General features: G+C 46.2%; 1 protein-coding gene across 1 annotated transcript in view; it reads left to right on the top strand.

Annotated features, from left to right (window-relative positions):
- The window catches only part of Pccb (propionyl-CoA carboxylase subunit beta), a 67564-nt gene extending 51279 nt beyond the window's left edge, over positions 1–16285 (top strand). The window contains exons 10-15 of the mRNA XM_042281498.2: positions 5528–5651; positions 12921–13028; positions 13235–13335; positions 13690–13788; positions 14817–14916; positions 16040–16285. Coding sequence (XP_042137432.2) covers positions 5528–5651; positions 12921–13028; positions 13235–13335; positions 13690–13788; positions 14817–14916; positions 16040–16161 — 654 coding nt within the window. The 3' untranslated portion in view covers positions 16162–16285. The remainder of the gene's footprint in view (positions 1–5527; positions 5652–12920; positions 13029–13234; positions 13336–13689; positions 13789–14816; positions 14917–16039) is intronic.
- The last annotated feature ends 223 nt before the right edge of the window (positions 16286–16508 follow it).

The following is a 16508-nucleotide window of genomic DNA, read 5'->3' as shown; positions in this document are numbered from 1 at the left end:
GCAGGGACTGCCTACCTGTGTACACAGTGGCCAGCGATGAGAGACCCTGCAGGGACTGCCTACCTGTGTACACAGTGGCCAGCGATGAGAGACCCTGCAGGGACTGCCTACCTGTGTACACAGTGGCCAGCGATGAGAGACCCTGCAGGGACTGCCTACCTGTGTACACAGTGGCCAGCGATGAGAGACCCTGCAGGGACTGCCTACCTGTGTACACAGTGGGCAACAGAGAGACCCTGCAGGGACTGCCTACCTGTGTACACAGTGGGCAACAGAGAGACCCTGCAGGGACTGCCTACCTGTGTACACAGTGGGCAACAGAGAGACCCTGCAGGGACTGCCTACCTGTGTACACAGTGGGCAACAGAGAGACGCTGCAGGGACTGCCTACCTGTGTACACAGTGGGCAACAGAGAGACCCTGCAGGGACTGCCTACCTGTGTACACAGTGGGCAACAGAGAGACCCTGCAGGGACTGCCTACCTGTGTACACAGTGGGCAACAGAGAGACCCTGCAGGGACTGCCTACCTGTGTACACAGTGGCCAGCGATGAGACCCTGCAGGGACTGCCTACCTGTGTACACAGTGGGCAACAGAGAGACCCTGCAGAAACAAGAAGTTTCCTGAGTTGGGGAGCCATGTTTTGAAAAATAAATTGCATTGAGTTATTTCTTGTATGTCAGATTGACTAGAAGTAAAGTTTGAATGCTATCCTTTGCAAGCCTGTGGGAAGCAGTCCTTCTCATACTCTGCTGGTAGGGCAAGCTGGCATTATATAGGACTAAGATAATAGTCCAGAAATTGCCTTTCTGGAAATTTATCCAGCATGTATGGTAGCCACTGTATGAATGCACAGACACCACAGTTTGTAATCACAAGATACAGGAGTTGGGAGGATGAGAAGGTGACTGAGAAGTGATTCCCAGGAGTTAAGTGATGCAATTCCCTTAAAAAACATCAATACTGGCTTGCCGTCCACAAAAAAGACAGGAAATTGTCACAAATGCAAACACAGACCAGAAATACACTAAAAGCAGATGGTGGATGGGTGAGTTAGTGACTCTCTGGAACTGTGAGCAGAGTCCTAAGAGTAACCAGATGTGAGGAAATGTACTTAACCTCACAGCTTCAGGGTCTTTGGCCCACTACACAGAGGATGCACTGAAGGTTGAAACACACGCGCGTGCGTGTGTGTGTGTGTGTGTGTGTGTGTGTGTGTGTGTGTGTGTGTGTGTTTGGGGGGCGGTTGGGGGTTGGTGCTGGGATGAGACAGGACATAGGGGGTTCGAGACAAGACATATCTCCAGTGACCACAAGCTTCACCTCCCACCTTTACACGCCCACCCAACTCCATACTAAGGCTGTCATACTATGAAGGGATAAATCTGCTCTTGGACTCAGAGTACGAAGATGTATATATAGCTCTACAGACATCTTCACAAACACCCACAGTGGTGGGTTTTGCTAATCTCATAGGTGTTTATTAGTTCAATTGTAGGGTCCAAGAAAATGCTGAAGGAAGACCCCACACTCAAATAGTATGTAAGAGCAACGAGTGTTTATTAATATTCTAGAATGTATGCAGGGTCGTTCACCTGTACAAAATGTTAATGACCCTGAGAGGAGCATGCGGGCTCTTTTTTAAGCACAGCTAAAGGAATATCAGGGATGGTTAGGTCATCTCAAACATCATTGGTTAAGCAAGCAGCAGTTACATTAGTATACTTTTAATTGGTTGAGGTTCTATCTTTGGACATACTTGGGTAAGTTTCAGGAGGGTTGCAGGAACTGTCCTTGAGACATTGTGGGGCTGACTCAGGCCTTGTTTGTGCTCTCTCCCTCATCCCTGAATGTAATTTTTGATAAATGGCCCTTTGTTGGGAGAGATACCTGTTTGCCCCATCAGAGAACTGAAACCTAAATTCAGTTGTAGAAGTGGGAAGGTTTAACCCCTTAATTCACCCCTTGAGTTTGGCTCTATCTCGAATCCTTAAGATGGGTCTAGGGGCTGATATTGGGATCTAATAACCATCAGCTTAATGGTACCCAGACAGGAATTATCATTTAGTTAAGGCATCAATGATGTAAGAGCCAGCAGCAATCAGTAGAAGCAGAAGGGCCAAAGGCCCTGTGATAGCTGGCAGAGTTCCTATCTAGAAGGAACCTGGAAATGAGAATGGGGACCGTTTATTTATTTTATCTCAGGTCCCCCATGACAGGGAGTTTTCTTTTGATCTAACATTTCATCCTGGTGGGGAACAAGAAGCAAAGTACTCTCTTGTGTAATTACTTCCTGCTGACGCTGTTGTCAGGGCTCAGGAAGTCTGCAATGTTAGTCAAAGGCACGGAGGGAATTCGGGCAATGGGGCATCCATCAGAAATGTCTAATTCACTGACCCAGCTGCAGAGACGGGGAACATTCTCATTGGCTGTACTGGTCCACACCAGCTTTTGAAAGTCCAGCACATGTAGTCATTTGGAGCAGGTTGTAGTCAGCAGCTGATGCTTGGATGTGTCTGTCAGCCAAGTGGAAATCTGCTGAGACAGATATAGACTAGGGACAGAAGTTAAAATTTAGGAACTTAAAGGAAAATATGTTACATTTGGAACTTTCAGGCCCATAGTCCTAGGAATTGGGAGAGGAGTCCCAAGACCAGGATAGAGAGAAATACCATCCTCAGGAATAGACAGGTGGGGAAACTTAGGCTGTACTTATCTGGAGTCCTTTTGATCTGTGAGAGGTGGATTCAAGTTTTATGTCTCTCTCAATTTTTTGAAGCTTATATGAATTTTAGTTTACAAAAAGACAAAAATTTTAGATACATTAGCATTATCAATCTGTACTGAAATCCACATTGTAGAAAAAGCAAGTAATAGGTGTCTGTAAAACAGCTGGAGTAGATTCACACCCTCAGGTCAGGTTTTTCCTATCTCCACTCAGCCAGACATTTTTACTTTAGACAAACTCCTCTTTTCCTCCCATTTCCTTTACTGTTTCAGTCTCCTGCCTTTTTTTCCTCAAAGTAAAAACTTTTATTAAAGTCCTTCTTGTAGTTTCTTTTAGTCTAACATATTTTATGTTTTTTGTTTTAAATTCAGTATTTGCAGGTATGAGAAACCAAAGCAAATACAGTTCACATCTCATCTGACCTTGTATAACTTCCCTCAAAACTTGTATTTTAAGATATTCTTTGACATTTAAAACTTGTGTGGATTTTAACCCTTTTTTTCCCATCTAATCATTTACCAGAGACACGAGCAGTTATTATTGCTAATAGTCAATTTAAAATCATGTTCCTTTGGTGGAAAATTATATTTGAAGCCTATTTATTTATTTATTTATTTATTTTGAAACCTAGTAGCTTTAGAAAAAGCAGGGCAGTGGTGGTACACACCTTTAATCTCAGCACTCGGGAGGCAGAGGCAAGTGGATGTCTGTGAGTTTGAGGCCAGCCTGGTCTACAGAGTGAGTTCTAGGACAGGCTCCAAAGCTACACAGAGAAACACTGTCTTGAAAAACCAAAATCAAACAAAAAAGTCTTGATTTTTACATATAAAATGAGCTAACCAACTGGCTACAGCCTTGTGGAAGAATCTGGTTGTCTGTTGCTGCTAGGCTGACAAAGTTATAATTAGCCTAGCCATCAATACCATCAGAGATCTGAGAAGGATAAACTATAACATGAAGTATAATCTAAATGGCCTGTATATCAGTTAAAAGGACAGAGACTAGTCTATTATTTAGACAGTCATCCCAGTCTCCTGTGGTTTCCATAGAATTGGGGCAGAGTTACCAGAACAGCATCAGTCTTTGGCTGCTGGGCCTATAAGGTGAGTTTCCTGTAGAGGAGGAACATGGGGAAGACTGACTTTTTTTTGTCTAGGCAAACTGGGGCAGTCAACTCTCCAGTGTCCTGCTTGTCCACAGTCTAGGCCAGGTCCTGGTGGCAGGTGTTGCATTGGGGCATTTTATCCAGTGGCCAATGTTACCAATAATCCAAGTGGAGTCGTCATGGTGTTCCATATCTTCTTTGGAGACCTCAGAGTTACTGCCAGGAGCTGTATTAGTAAGCTTTTTAATGAAATAATTTAAATGTCATATTTGTCAGATCTTAGATAGTTTTGAGGACCGTTATCTATTAAATATATCTGAGCTAAACAAACTATCCATAAACATAAGTATATTCTTAGACATTATCGGAGCAGTTAGTCTGCAATTTTCATTTACAGACCAGATATGTGATGTTAACAATTTTTAAGAAACAGGTTTGGACTTTTCTATGAAACTCTGAATAGCTAAGTGCTTTAGTCCTGCCATTTCATAGAAGGACAGACTGACATCATTACCACTTGATGTGAGCTACTTAGAAGTTACCATGGTATTCCAAATATGAAGAAATCACAAACAAATTAACAAGAAGTCACTCTACACGTCATGACTTGTTTTTGTCTTCAGAGATGTTATGATGGACATTGAATACTGATGTATGAAAAAGTTAAAGGGACCAGAGATTGGATCCTCGAAAGTGCCAGCTGCTCAAGTCCGTGTGAGGTGGTGTAGTAAAAATTAGTGCTGCATTCACTGACATTATCTGCTTTACAGGCCGTTGCACTTATGTCAGGAAGTTTCCTTGTTCTTAGTAAGCAACTCAGATAAAAGCATGTCTGTAACTTAGTCTTAAATGAGTCAGAGAACTCGATGTACATATATCAAGAAAAAGAGACCGTCATGGGAGAGATAATGGTAGGAAAATATTGTGAGGCATCTGGGTAAGGATCCATGAATATTTTTTTGTACTGTTCTTTTTAAAAAAGATTTTGGTGTGTGTGTGTGTGTGTGTGTGTGTGTGTGTGTGTGTGTGTGTGTGTGTGTGTGTGTGTGTAAAGTGAGTGCAGTATTTGTAGAGGCCAGAAGAGGGTGTTAGAGCCTCTGGAGCTGGAGTTACAGGTGTGAGCTGCCCAACATGGGTGCTGGGACCCAAACTCAGGTCCTCTGCAAGAGCAGCAAATGCTGTTAACCTCTGAGCCGTCATCCAGCTCTTTTGTACTATTCTTGATGGGTTTTGGTTGGTTGGTTGGTTGGTTGGTTGTTTGGTTGTTTGGTTGGTTTTTGAGACAAGGTTTCTGTGTGTAGCCTTGGCTGTCCTGGAACACGCTCTGTAGACCAGGCTGGCCTCAAACTCAGAGATCTGCCTGACTCCTGAGTGCTGGGATTAAAAAGGTGCATACCACCACTTCTTGGCTATTCTTGGTGTTTTTATGTAAGCTTGAAATTGTTTCATATAAATTGCCACAATTAATTCCAGATTCATATTTTAGAATTTTTACAGTGAGCTGTGTGCTCTGTGCGAGGGTCCCACTCCACCCATGCAACAAGGGAGAGATAGCTGGGCTGAGCTGGGCTGAGCTGGGCTGAGCTGGGCTGAGCTGGGCTGTCTGTTGCCCTTGGTAAAGCTGTCTGTGCTTATGCATCATAGCGTTTTTGTCTCCATCTTCTTGATCTCAGGAGGAAATTTATCCCTACAGGTGATTGATGAAAGAGAGTTTTTTGAGATCATGCCCAATTACGCAAAGAACATTATTGTTGGCTTTGCAAGAATGAATGGGAGGACCGTTGGAATCGTCGGCAACCAGCCCAAGGTAGCCTCAGGTAGGACATGGGCCCCCAAAACCTCTGGCTGGGTGTAGATACCAGGACTGCTTGCACTCTTGGTGTCCATCTGCCTTCTGCCCTTCCATGACCAGGGGAGAAACTCAAAGGCATGTGGTGAAGGCATCTTTCTCTCTTAGCATTAAATATTTCAAAAGTTTCTTTCACAGCTCTGCTCTCAAGTTTTAAAGATACTGTTCCTTCTCAGCTTCGAAGGTCTGGGATTTTAAGGGTTGGCTTTCTGTTCTCCCTTGCTGAGGGGATTGGTGTCTTCCTTGTGTCTCCAGCGGCTCTGTCAGAGGCTGCAGACACAGTAGTCAGCACCTGAGACATGAACAGCATCTCTCACATTGGGTGACATGGCCAGATCTGAGTCCTGGATGGCTGAGGGGACCTCCTCATAGCTGTGCCATGTAGGTGGGGACTGTGGGCACTGCCTCTCTTCACTGTTGTCCCTTAATTTGGAAAACAGAAGTTAGTGTTACTGTCAGCTGGGTAGTATATGCCTGTAGACATGACACTAGGTAGGGTGAAGCAGGAGAACCCCAAGTTCAAGGTCAGTCTGGCTTGCAAAGCAAGACCCTGCCTTCACAAAACAGCAGCAGCAACAGAAATCATACCACATGGCTGTTTTCCTCATTAGCATCTATTACATTCACTGTGGGCCGCATCACTGACGCCTCTGAAACTTTTCAAGACCTTAGGCCCATACTTGTGCCTCATTAACAGCAATTCCCAGCTACTCCTAACTACTGAATCTATCTATCTATCTATCTATCTATCTATCTATCTATCTATCTATCTATCGATCTATCGATCTATCGATCTATCGATCTATCGATCTATCGATCTATCCATCTATCTCCTCCCTCTTTTCTCTCTCTGTCTGTTAGGGTCTCCCTGTATATTCCTGGCTGGCCTCAAACTCATAGAACTCCAGCTGCCTTTGCTTCCCCAGTGCTCAGTCCTGGGGTTAAGGGTATGTGCCACTGTGCTTGGCTTGTTCCTGTGTCTTCTCTAAGCAGTGTATAATTTTTGCCCTTGTATTTAGGTTTGGTTGAATGTGAGTTAGTTTTGTGAGTTAGCTTCGTTCTTCTGCATGTGGAAATCCAAGTTATCTCTGTTTCTAGATTTGGGGTATTTTCATCATGAAAGGATTTGCTGATTGTGGTGTATTTTGATTTGGGTTCTGGTTTTTTTTTGGTTTTTCGAGACAGGGTTTCTCTGTGTTGCTTTGCACCTTTTCTGGAACTCCCTCTGTAGACCAGGCTGGCCTTGAACTCACAGAGATCCACTTGGCTCTGCCTCCCAAATGCTGGGATTAAAGGCGTGCGCCACCACAGCCCAGCTGGGTTCTGTTTTTTAACTAGACTTTGTAGCTAGAGTTTTCCTGCCTTGCACACAGTGAGGACAAATCTTTGTCACCTGCCAGTCCCACAGCCACTCAGACCCAACCAAGTAAACACAGAGACTTATATTGCTTACAAACTGGATGGCCGTGGCAGGCTTCTTGCTAACTGTTCTTATAGCTTAAATTAACCCATTTCTTTTCTTTTTTTTTTTTTGGTTTTTTTTTCGAGACAGGCTTTCTCTGTGTAGCTTTGTGCCTTTCCTGGAACTCACTTGGTAGCCCAGGCTGGCCTCGAACTCACAGAGATCTGCCTGCCTCTGCCTCCCGAGTGCTGGGATTAAAGGCGGGCACCACCACCGCCCAGCAAATTAATCCATTTCTATAAATCTATACCTTGCCACGTGGCTCGTGGCTTACCGGCATCTTCACATGCTGCTTGTTCTGGTGGGCGGCTGTAGGCATTCTCCTTCTGCCTTCCTGTTCTTTTATTTCTCCTCTCTGTTAGTCCTGCCCATTACCTCCTACCTAGCCACGGCCAATCAGGTTTTATTTATTGACCAATTAGAGCAACTTGACGTACAGACCATCCCACAGCACAGCCAAGTGCAGACCATCTCAGACACCTGCACTCAGGCCCGTGGTCCTAATCATCCTCTATGTGGACCTGCTGGGTAAAGCCACGAGGAACCCAAGAACAGGCTCCCACAGGACATACAGCACATCCCACAGCAAGACTTTATATAAGTAAACTGAAAAAATCGTGTGTGTGAGTGTGTGTGTGTGTGTGTGTGTGTGTGTGTGTGTGTGTGTGTGTGTATTTGGTGGGGGGTCTAAGTTTATTTGTACTTTCTATGTACATTATTCTGAACTCCAGCCATCATTATTCAAGATGGTGTACTTTCTGTGTGCCTTTATATAATTGTTGTTGTTTGATACACAGTCTTTCTATGTAGCCCTTGCTGTCCTGGAACGCACTCTGTAGACCAGGCTGGCCTCCAACTCACAGAGATCCACCTACCTCTGCCTCCCAATTACTGGGATTAAAAATGTGTGTCACTACACCCAGAATTATATAATTTTCTTACTGGATTAGCTAGTAGAATATTGAAAATCAGTTGGCTGACCCTTGAATTCAGAATGTAGACTAGGCTAGCTTCCAACCTGCTCTGTCTGCTGCCCCTGTCTGTCTATGTGGGGTCTGATTTCCTGGGAAAGCCACTTCTCTCGCTATAGATGTGATGATGGCTGTAAGATTTTGGTAGATGTTCTTTTTTTTTTTTTTTTTTTTTTTTTTTAAGATTTATTTATTTACTTACTTACTTATTATGTATACAGTGTTCTGCCTGCCTGCCAGAAGAGGGCACCAGATCTTATTACAGATGGTTGTGAGCCACCATGTAGTTGCTGGGAATTGAACTCAGGGCCTCTGGAAGAACAGCCAGTGCTCTTAACCTCTGAGCCATCTCTCCAGCCCCTTGGTAGATGTTCTTTATAAAATCTGTAAAATTTCTAATGGGCTGGGGGCTTTTTCCCCTTTTATTCATCTTAAATGGCCATTGGATTCTGTCAAATGCTTTCCCTGCATTTATTTATATGGTCAGTGACTTTTTCTTTAGCCTGTTAAATTGATAGATTATTACATTAACTGCTTCTCAGTGGTTGAACCAAATTTGCTTACCTGAGTTAAATCTTATTTGGTTGTGATATACAGTTCTTTTCATTCATTGTTGTTTTTCACAGTGTTTTGTTGACTTTCCTGTGTGTTGGTGAAAGATGCTGAGCTATAGTAGTCTTTTTCTGTTCTTTGGTCTGGTGTTAGGATAATGCTGCTATTATGGAACCAAGCTTCAGGCACCTTCCCTATGATCTGTCTGGATGGCCCCTAGCTACTGCCTTTGGGCTGTTTGAAAACTCTCTCTCTTTCTCTCTCTCTCTCTCTCTCTCTCTCTCAAAGATTTATTTATTTATTATGTATACAGCATGTATCACTGCACACCAGAAGAGGGCACCAGATCTCATTACAGATGGTTGTGAGCCACCATGTGGTTGCTGGGAATTGAACTCAGGACCTCTGGAAGAGCAGTCAGTGCTCTTAACCTCTGAGCCATCTCCCCAGCCCCGAAAACTCTTTCTCTTGCCGTGGTTTTGAGCAGTGCTCACCTTCACGCTTCAGACTGGCTGAGTTCTGGACCAGGCAAAGCAGATGAGTGTCTTCTGGTCTTCCAGCAGCCATGCCAGCTGAGAGCAGATTTACACAGTAACTTGTGAATGAAGTCAGCTCTGTATTCTCCAGAACCAGGGAGGAGAGGTTTGTGCTTCAAGCTGGAGACTTACACATTGAAAACATGTAGCTGTAATGTAAACAGCGACATGCACAGCTCTCAGGGCCGAGATTGCAGCTTAGTGGTAGAGGCCTGCCCAGCCTACACAGGCTCTGGGTGTGAGTTCCGGCACCTACTCTCCACCCCCACCCAGGGAAGCCCAGCTCTCAGGTTCTCCTTGAGACGGTCCTGACAGTGCGAAGACAGTTCCACACTCTGTGATCACCAAGAACAGGCATTGCCCATTGTTGCAGAGTGCTTTCTGAGGAAGCCTTGCTTCTGGGTGTTAGGTCTCTGTGTACTCTGGATATGAATCCTTGGTACTACTGGGAACCTTGTGTTATTCTTGATTTGTGACTGTTAATTTTTTTTTCTTTTTTCCCCCCAACAGGGAGTTGAGAGGAGGGAAGGGACGACAGGGTTTTGCTGTGTAGCCCTAGCTGACCAGGAACCTGACAGTTAGTTACTCCAGATGGGCTTTAAACATGTCATGATCCTTCTGCCTTGGCCTTCCAGTTGCAAGACTGAGGCATGCATGACTACACCTGGCCTTACTCATTTAAGAACATTTCACACGGGTGGGTGTTTTGCCTGCATGTATGTGCACCACATGTGTGCCTGGTGCCAGTGAAGCCAGGAGAGGGCATCAGATCCCCTGGATGCTGGCTGTGAGCTGCCATGTGAGTGCTGGGAACCCAACCTGGGTCCTCCCGAAGAGCAGCCAGTGCTCTTAACTGCTGAACCATCCCTCCCTCCCTCCCTCCCTCCCTCCCTCCCTCCCTCCCTCCCTCCCTCCCTCCCTCCCTCCCTTTCTTTTTTTTTTTGGTTTTTCAAGACTGAGTTTCTCTGTGTAGCTTTGGAGCCTGTCCTGGATCTCGCTTTGTAGAGATCTGCCTACCTCTGCCCCTGAGTGCTGGGATTAAAGGTGTGCGCCACCACCGCCAGCTACTTTATAGTTTTTAGTCTTGGGTCTTTTTGATGTCTTAGGGACATTTGGCTATGTTGACTATGGTTTTAGTTGTCACAAATGGGGTAGTAGGCTTTTCTCATGGATAGAAGCCAGAGATAACTGCTCAACATCCCTATGCACAGGAAGCCCCACAGCAAAGATTCTCCAGATTGCTACCCCAGCCTCCAAACTGGGAAGCCCCAGTCCTCAGCAGGTTTGCACACACATGCATGTGTGCAGCTAGCAATGAGACCTAGGGTCCCACTGCTCAGGCCAAGTGCTCTGCCTCAGAAATACGCCTGTAGCCCAATCGGTGAATTTTTAAGTTAGCTTGTACCAGTCTTTGACTCCATATCTTTTTCTTTTAAAAAAATCATTTTATTTTCATTGTACTTATTACTAGTGTGGGTGCACATATGTGTAGATATGTTACAGTTTTGGCTGAGTGGTGGCGGCACATACTCTTAATTCCAGAACTCAGGAGGCAGAGGTAGGTGGATGTCTGAGTTTCAGGCCAGCCTGGTCTACAGAGTGAGATCCAGGACAGCCAGGGCTGTTACACAGAGAAATCTTCTCTCAAAAACTCAAAAAAAAAAGTATGTTACAGTTTTGATTAATAAACTCCAACATTATTTAAATGATATAAGCAAATAATTTAAATAAAATGGAATTAAAAATTGAGATCCTCAGTCACACTAGGCATATCAATCACACATGGTAGGTAGCCACCCATGTCCAGAGGCCCTGCCTAGAAGACCACAGTCAGATCATTGTGGCCCTTCAGCAAGTCTTCAGGCACTGAGCAGTGGGGAGATGGTGTCTGACCAGCTTTATTCTTTTGTCCCATGAGTGTAAAAGGCTGTTGATAAATTGCTTGATCAAATTGTAGGAGTTTAATCAATCCTCATTTAGGGATTTTTAATGTCTATTCTGTGTGTATGAGTGTTTTGCCTGCACGTGTGTCTGTGCACCATGTGTGTGCACTGTCTGTGGAGGCTCCGAATCTCTCTTCTATGTGCATTTCTTCTGTCTGCTCTGCCACATTCTTTCACATACATTACTACATCATTTGTTCACTCTTTACTCACTCATTCTCTCATTCATTCACTCTCTCACTTTACTCTGATGCTGCTGCTTTTAAATCTCACACTTCTCCATCCTCTCCTTCTTTTACACTTTTCTCTCTGCCCATTTAGCTACATCCCTCACTAACGCACATCCGCACACACTCACTTTTACCTTCTCCACAGCTCTTTGCACAGCGATTCTCTCCATAACTTTTCACTTTTCTCTCTGCCCATTCTGCTGCATCTCTCAGCACATACCCACACACTCTCACTCACATACATTTACTCTACTCCCTCCTGGCCAAACTCTGCACAATTATATGTTACATTTTCAGGGTCCGACCCATTCTCATAACACATGATAAGTCACAAAGTTTCTCTCAGGCTAAGAAGGTCACGCTGACCAGACGGTGTAACGCTTGGCTAAGCACATAGCTCTAAGTTGGTGAGGGTTCCCAGACAGAAAGTAAACAGTGGCTGAACCTTGAGCCTAGGAGTACATACAGTCAATTACTGTAGAGGGTTATGTGTACCAAAGTTGCTTCAGTTCTGACTTTGATTCAGCAATACTGGGATCTTGTCTTTGTGTATTTTCTGCAAGGGCAGCTTAGTTTGTTTTGGATTTGTTCTGAAGTCTAAAATTAGCTGTCTTTGTGACTGAGAATACTGTTCCTTTCCTGTGTCAATAAAGAAAAATATTCTGGTATTATTTTTATTCATTAGAATTATACAGCTTAAACAGAAATCATCTTCCTGACCATCCACACCTAAAAGTGTGCCCAAAGATGGAATATTTTCTTGAGATAAACACACAAACAGTGGGAAACACCCATAGCAGTTCTTAGGGAAGAAATGTAGTGGCCCATGAGAGAAATTGCAGACAGAAAACAACCGGTTTCCACAGCCAGTCACCCCATGGCCTTGCCAGGTGGGGCTCCCCATCAGGTGGGTCTGTGGGCCGACCTGTTTAACACCAGTTGTCACTGCTGTACATTCCCACGGCCCTCAGCAAGTCCCCTATTTTGTTTAATTATAAAAGAAGCATGTAAGTCTCTCTTAGGGCAGCAAGTAACGTGGATAAATTTAAAGTCAGGATGATTGGAAGCCCCTTGAGTGTGTGGGGGACAAGCTCAAGCTGACATTACAGAGCCATGTCCTTTAGGCCTCCTACAATGCTGTAGGAGGTGGTGACTTCCCTTCTTTGCAGGTGAAGAACCTCAGGCTGGAAAGGGAACTTCCCAAGGGTGATAGCTTGATGGAGCATAGAGCCAGAGTCCAGCTTTGCATTCTCTAGAACCCTTCTGAGTGACAGTTTCCTAACTGAGGGTCTCCTTGGGACAAACCAGGCTGGACTTGAGCTGACTGCCCTTCATTCTCTGGGAAAGAGCTTGGCTAGCTGTCCCAGGCTGTGTTCTGCCACTGGTGCCAGCCCAGCCTTGTTTGCCTGGCATGAGTGCCCCTGAGGGCAGTCAGATGAACCTGCACAGCCTTGGAAGCCAGGACTGGATGGGGGAGTATTCCCACTGTGGATGGAGCTGGCGTTGTCTAGAAGTTTCCCATGGATAATCTTTCTCCTTGTAGGGTGCTTGGACATTAATTCATCTGTGAAGGGGGCTCGCTTTGTCAGATTCTGTGACGCATTCAACATTCCACTCATCACTTTTGTTGATGTCCCTGGCTTCCTGCCTGGTGAGTCCTGGCACAGGTGGGTGGAAGAGGCAGTTGTGTTCAGTGTATGTGGAGGTCTCTCATGGTCCCCAGAGCTCTGACTTCTCTGTCTTCTGTTGTCCAGAAGATAGGGCCTTGTGAGGATTGACTCTCTCTGAGGTTGTCACAGCCATGAGACCTTGCAAGGGCTTTAATGTTAACTCTGGTAACTCTTCCTCATGACCTAGGCACGGCACAGGAATATGGTGGCATCATCCGACATGGTGCCAAGCTGCTCTATGCGTTTGCTGAGGCAACTGTGCCCAAAATCACAGTCATCACCAGGAAGGTAAGTACCTCCTCTCAGAGACTGTCCCCTGGGTGCATGTCCCCTCAGGCTTCCAGCAACATGGCTGAGGTGGTCTGCCATGAAGTGTCTTGGTCTGGAAGGAGGCATGCCTCTTGCTCACTACTGTGAAATGTCTAGGGGGCTCTTTCTGGTCCATATTGTGTTGCAGGGGTGTCCATGGTATCCCAGCATCAGGGGAAGCCATCAGTAGCAGGTGGTGTAGACTATGAAGGGTTTCTGTACCTTGGCCTTGTGGCCAATAGGGCATGGCCCATCTCCCTTGGCTTTCTGGAGTGTTTGGGGATCTGATTCGCTTGTCCCTGGTACTAACACTCAGCATTTGGTTTGTTTTAGGCCTATGGAGGTGCCTATGATGTCATGAGCTCCAAACACCTTCTTGGCGACACCAACTATGCCTGGCCCACAGCTGAGATTGCAGTCATGGGTGCAAAGGTAAAGGCATCTAGCAGCATGTTAGGAGAGTCCTAAGAGGCCAGGTTAGGGCTGAAGGGAGCAGGGCCTAACCCCGGAAAGCCCCCTTCCTAGCCAGCCTGCCCTGTGTCTTCCCAGCAGCAGGGACATGGATCAGTGTCTTCATGGCAGAGGAAAAGATGGCTTTGGAAGGGTCCCAGGGAGAGAGAGGAGAGTCAGCTGAATTTACCTTTGGGACAGAGTTTCTCACCACCTCATCTCACCTCTAAAGCCACCCCTTCCCACCCACTAGAAGCTAAAGTTCTATCTTTGGTGGTTTTCCCCAGCTTAGAAAGCTCTATCAGGGTCGAGCCAGTTGACTCCCCAGGGTTCCAGAGTGTTCCCACTTGAAGGCCAAGCCCTCCACATGTGCTCCCTGGGTCAGTGTCTTAGTTTGAGTTTTATGGCTGTGAAGAGACGCCATGACCATGGCAACTCGTTATAAAAGAGAACATTTAATTGGACTGCTTTACAGAGGTCTAGTCCATTATCGTCATGGCAGCATGCAGGCAGACATGGTGCTGGAGAAGGAGCTGAGAGTCCTGCATATTGATCACAGGCAGCAGGAGGAGACTGTGAGCCACCCTTGGTGTAGCTCAGTGTGTGTAGCTCAAGCATGAGACCTCAAATCCACCCCACCCCCAGTGCCACACTTCCTCCAACAAGGCCACACCTCCTAATAGTGCCACTCCCTATGACCAGTCCTTCCTACGCATGAGTCTGTGGATGCCGTACCTGTTCAAACTACCACAGGAAACACAGTGCTTAGTGGAAAACAGGCTGAACATCCTGGCTTCAGAGAACCCTGAGGAGTGCAGAGGGAGAGTGGGGTAGAATCGGAGCCCCAGCCCAGCATTCTGTCCTCAGCCCCAGAGCATGAGAGGTAACCCTGCGCATGGCCTCTCTCTTTGCTCTGATCGGCTGTGAGGTTCACAGCCGCAGAGTGACAAGGAACTAATGGCCGTCTGGGTTGAGACCCCACCCTGGGGAAACCTTAACTCCTCTCACAGGGTGCTGTGGAGATCATCTTCAAAGGACGCCAAGATGTGGAAGCCGCCCAGGCAGAGTATGTGGAGAAGTTCGCCAATCCTTTCCCTGCAGCCGTGAGAGGTGGGGCCCAGTGGGGGCAGGTGTTGTCCATCTGCCCAGTCACTTGCTTCTTCTTTCTAGAAAGTCTTACAGAGTCGTCCGTTGTGTCTGTCGCCTGGGGAGTGATGGGCTGCCCCGGGCAGGATCTGTGGCTGCGTGGTGGACCTGAGCAGGCTGCTGGTGGCAGGGTTCTGTTCCTAGGTGATGGGCCAGGCATCCAGTCCACTCCAGACCTGTGGCTAAAAGCCTCTCCTCCCCTCGCTGTGTTCTGGGCTTAGCTGGGTGGTTCTTGGGGTTTTGCTGGGACTGTTTTCACTGAAGTCAGCTGCTAGCTTGACAGTCCAAGATGGCCTCTCCTTCAAGGTAACGTTGGCTGCTCGCTGGTCCTTCACCACTTCTCCAGACTAGCCCGGGCTTTTCTTCTAGGTGTCCCAAGAGCGGCTGAAAAGGAAGGGAGCTTAGGCCCTGTGGCCTAGGTTTGGGAGGCTCCATTGTCATTTTGTCACATTGTATTGATAAAGCAAGTCACGGGGCAGGGAAGAAAACTGACTGTCTCTCCATGGAGGAAACAAAGTTTTACTTTCTGAGGACCCATGGACAGGGATGAAGAAGTTGTTGTGTGTGTTTTTTCTTTTTAAAAATTTTGTTTTATTATTTATTTGTCTATGTGTATGTATGATGTGTATGTGTGCATGCGCACCTACAGAGTCCAGAAGAGGGCATCAGATCCCTTTGAGCTGGAGGTCCAGGCAGTTCCGAACTCCCTGAAGTAGGTTTAGTGATCCCAACTCAGGTCCTCTGGAAGGAAGGGCAGCCGTGCTCTTAACTGATGAGCCATCTCCCCAGCCCCATATACTTCCTTAATTGTGTTTCCTGTTGAGTCCATCCTGGCAGGGTGGAGGCCCTGGATCGAGGAAGGAAGGGAAAGGCCACATTTTCCTTATCTTGCCTAGTGCTCCTATGCCAAAGATTGGGAGCCTGGCAGAGCAGGGAGGCCTCAAGGGTCCGAAGAGCGTTTGTAGGCCTGGCATCTCTCTGCCAAGTCAAGCGCTGCCCACACTGTTGGCCTGTGGGGCTGAGAGCGTGGCTAGGGTAGATGACTTCAGCCGCCCACACAATGATCCCGCTTTCTTTGATTCACCAGGGTTCGTGGATGACATCATCCAGCCGTCCACTACTCGAGCTCGGATATGCTATGACCTGGAAGTCTTGGCCAGCAAGAAGGTCCATCGTCCTTGGAGGAAACATGCAAATATCCCATTGTGAACTGCTCAGAGGAAATAGACCAACAGTTGAACAACCGGCCTTTTGTAGCCCATCCCTGCCTTTTATAATCATGAAAAATGGGATCTACTGGCCTTGGAAATTGATTAAATTTTAGAAAGAGTTATTGTGCCTAGTGTAAAATTATTTGCTGTATTAAAATCTTAGTTGGTATTTTTTGAGTAAATACTCCATATTTATGGTAAAAATCTCAATCAATACAAGAAAACCAGAAAGGGGAAAAAAAAAAAGAATTATAGTATTAGAGCTGGCCCTGTTGACACTAAATGTGGTTCACGTGGCCCTCAGGCAGTTGTCATGTTGGAGCTTGATCTCCTCCCATGTGGTGA

Source organism: Peromyscus maniculatus, chromosome 7, assembly GCF_049852395.1.
Source record: "Peromyscus maniculatus bairdii isolate BWxNUB_F1_BW_parent chromosome 7, HU_Pman_BW_mat_3.1, whole genome shotgun sequence".
In the NCBI taxonomy this organism is placed as follows: Eukaryota; Metazoa; Chordata; class Mammalia; order Rodentia; family Cricetidae; genus Peromyscus; species Peromyscus maniculatus.
This window is presented reverse-complemented; position numbering and strand designations above follow the sequence as displayed.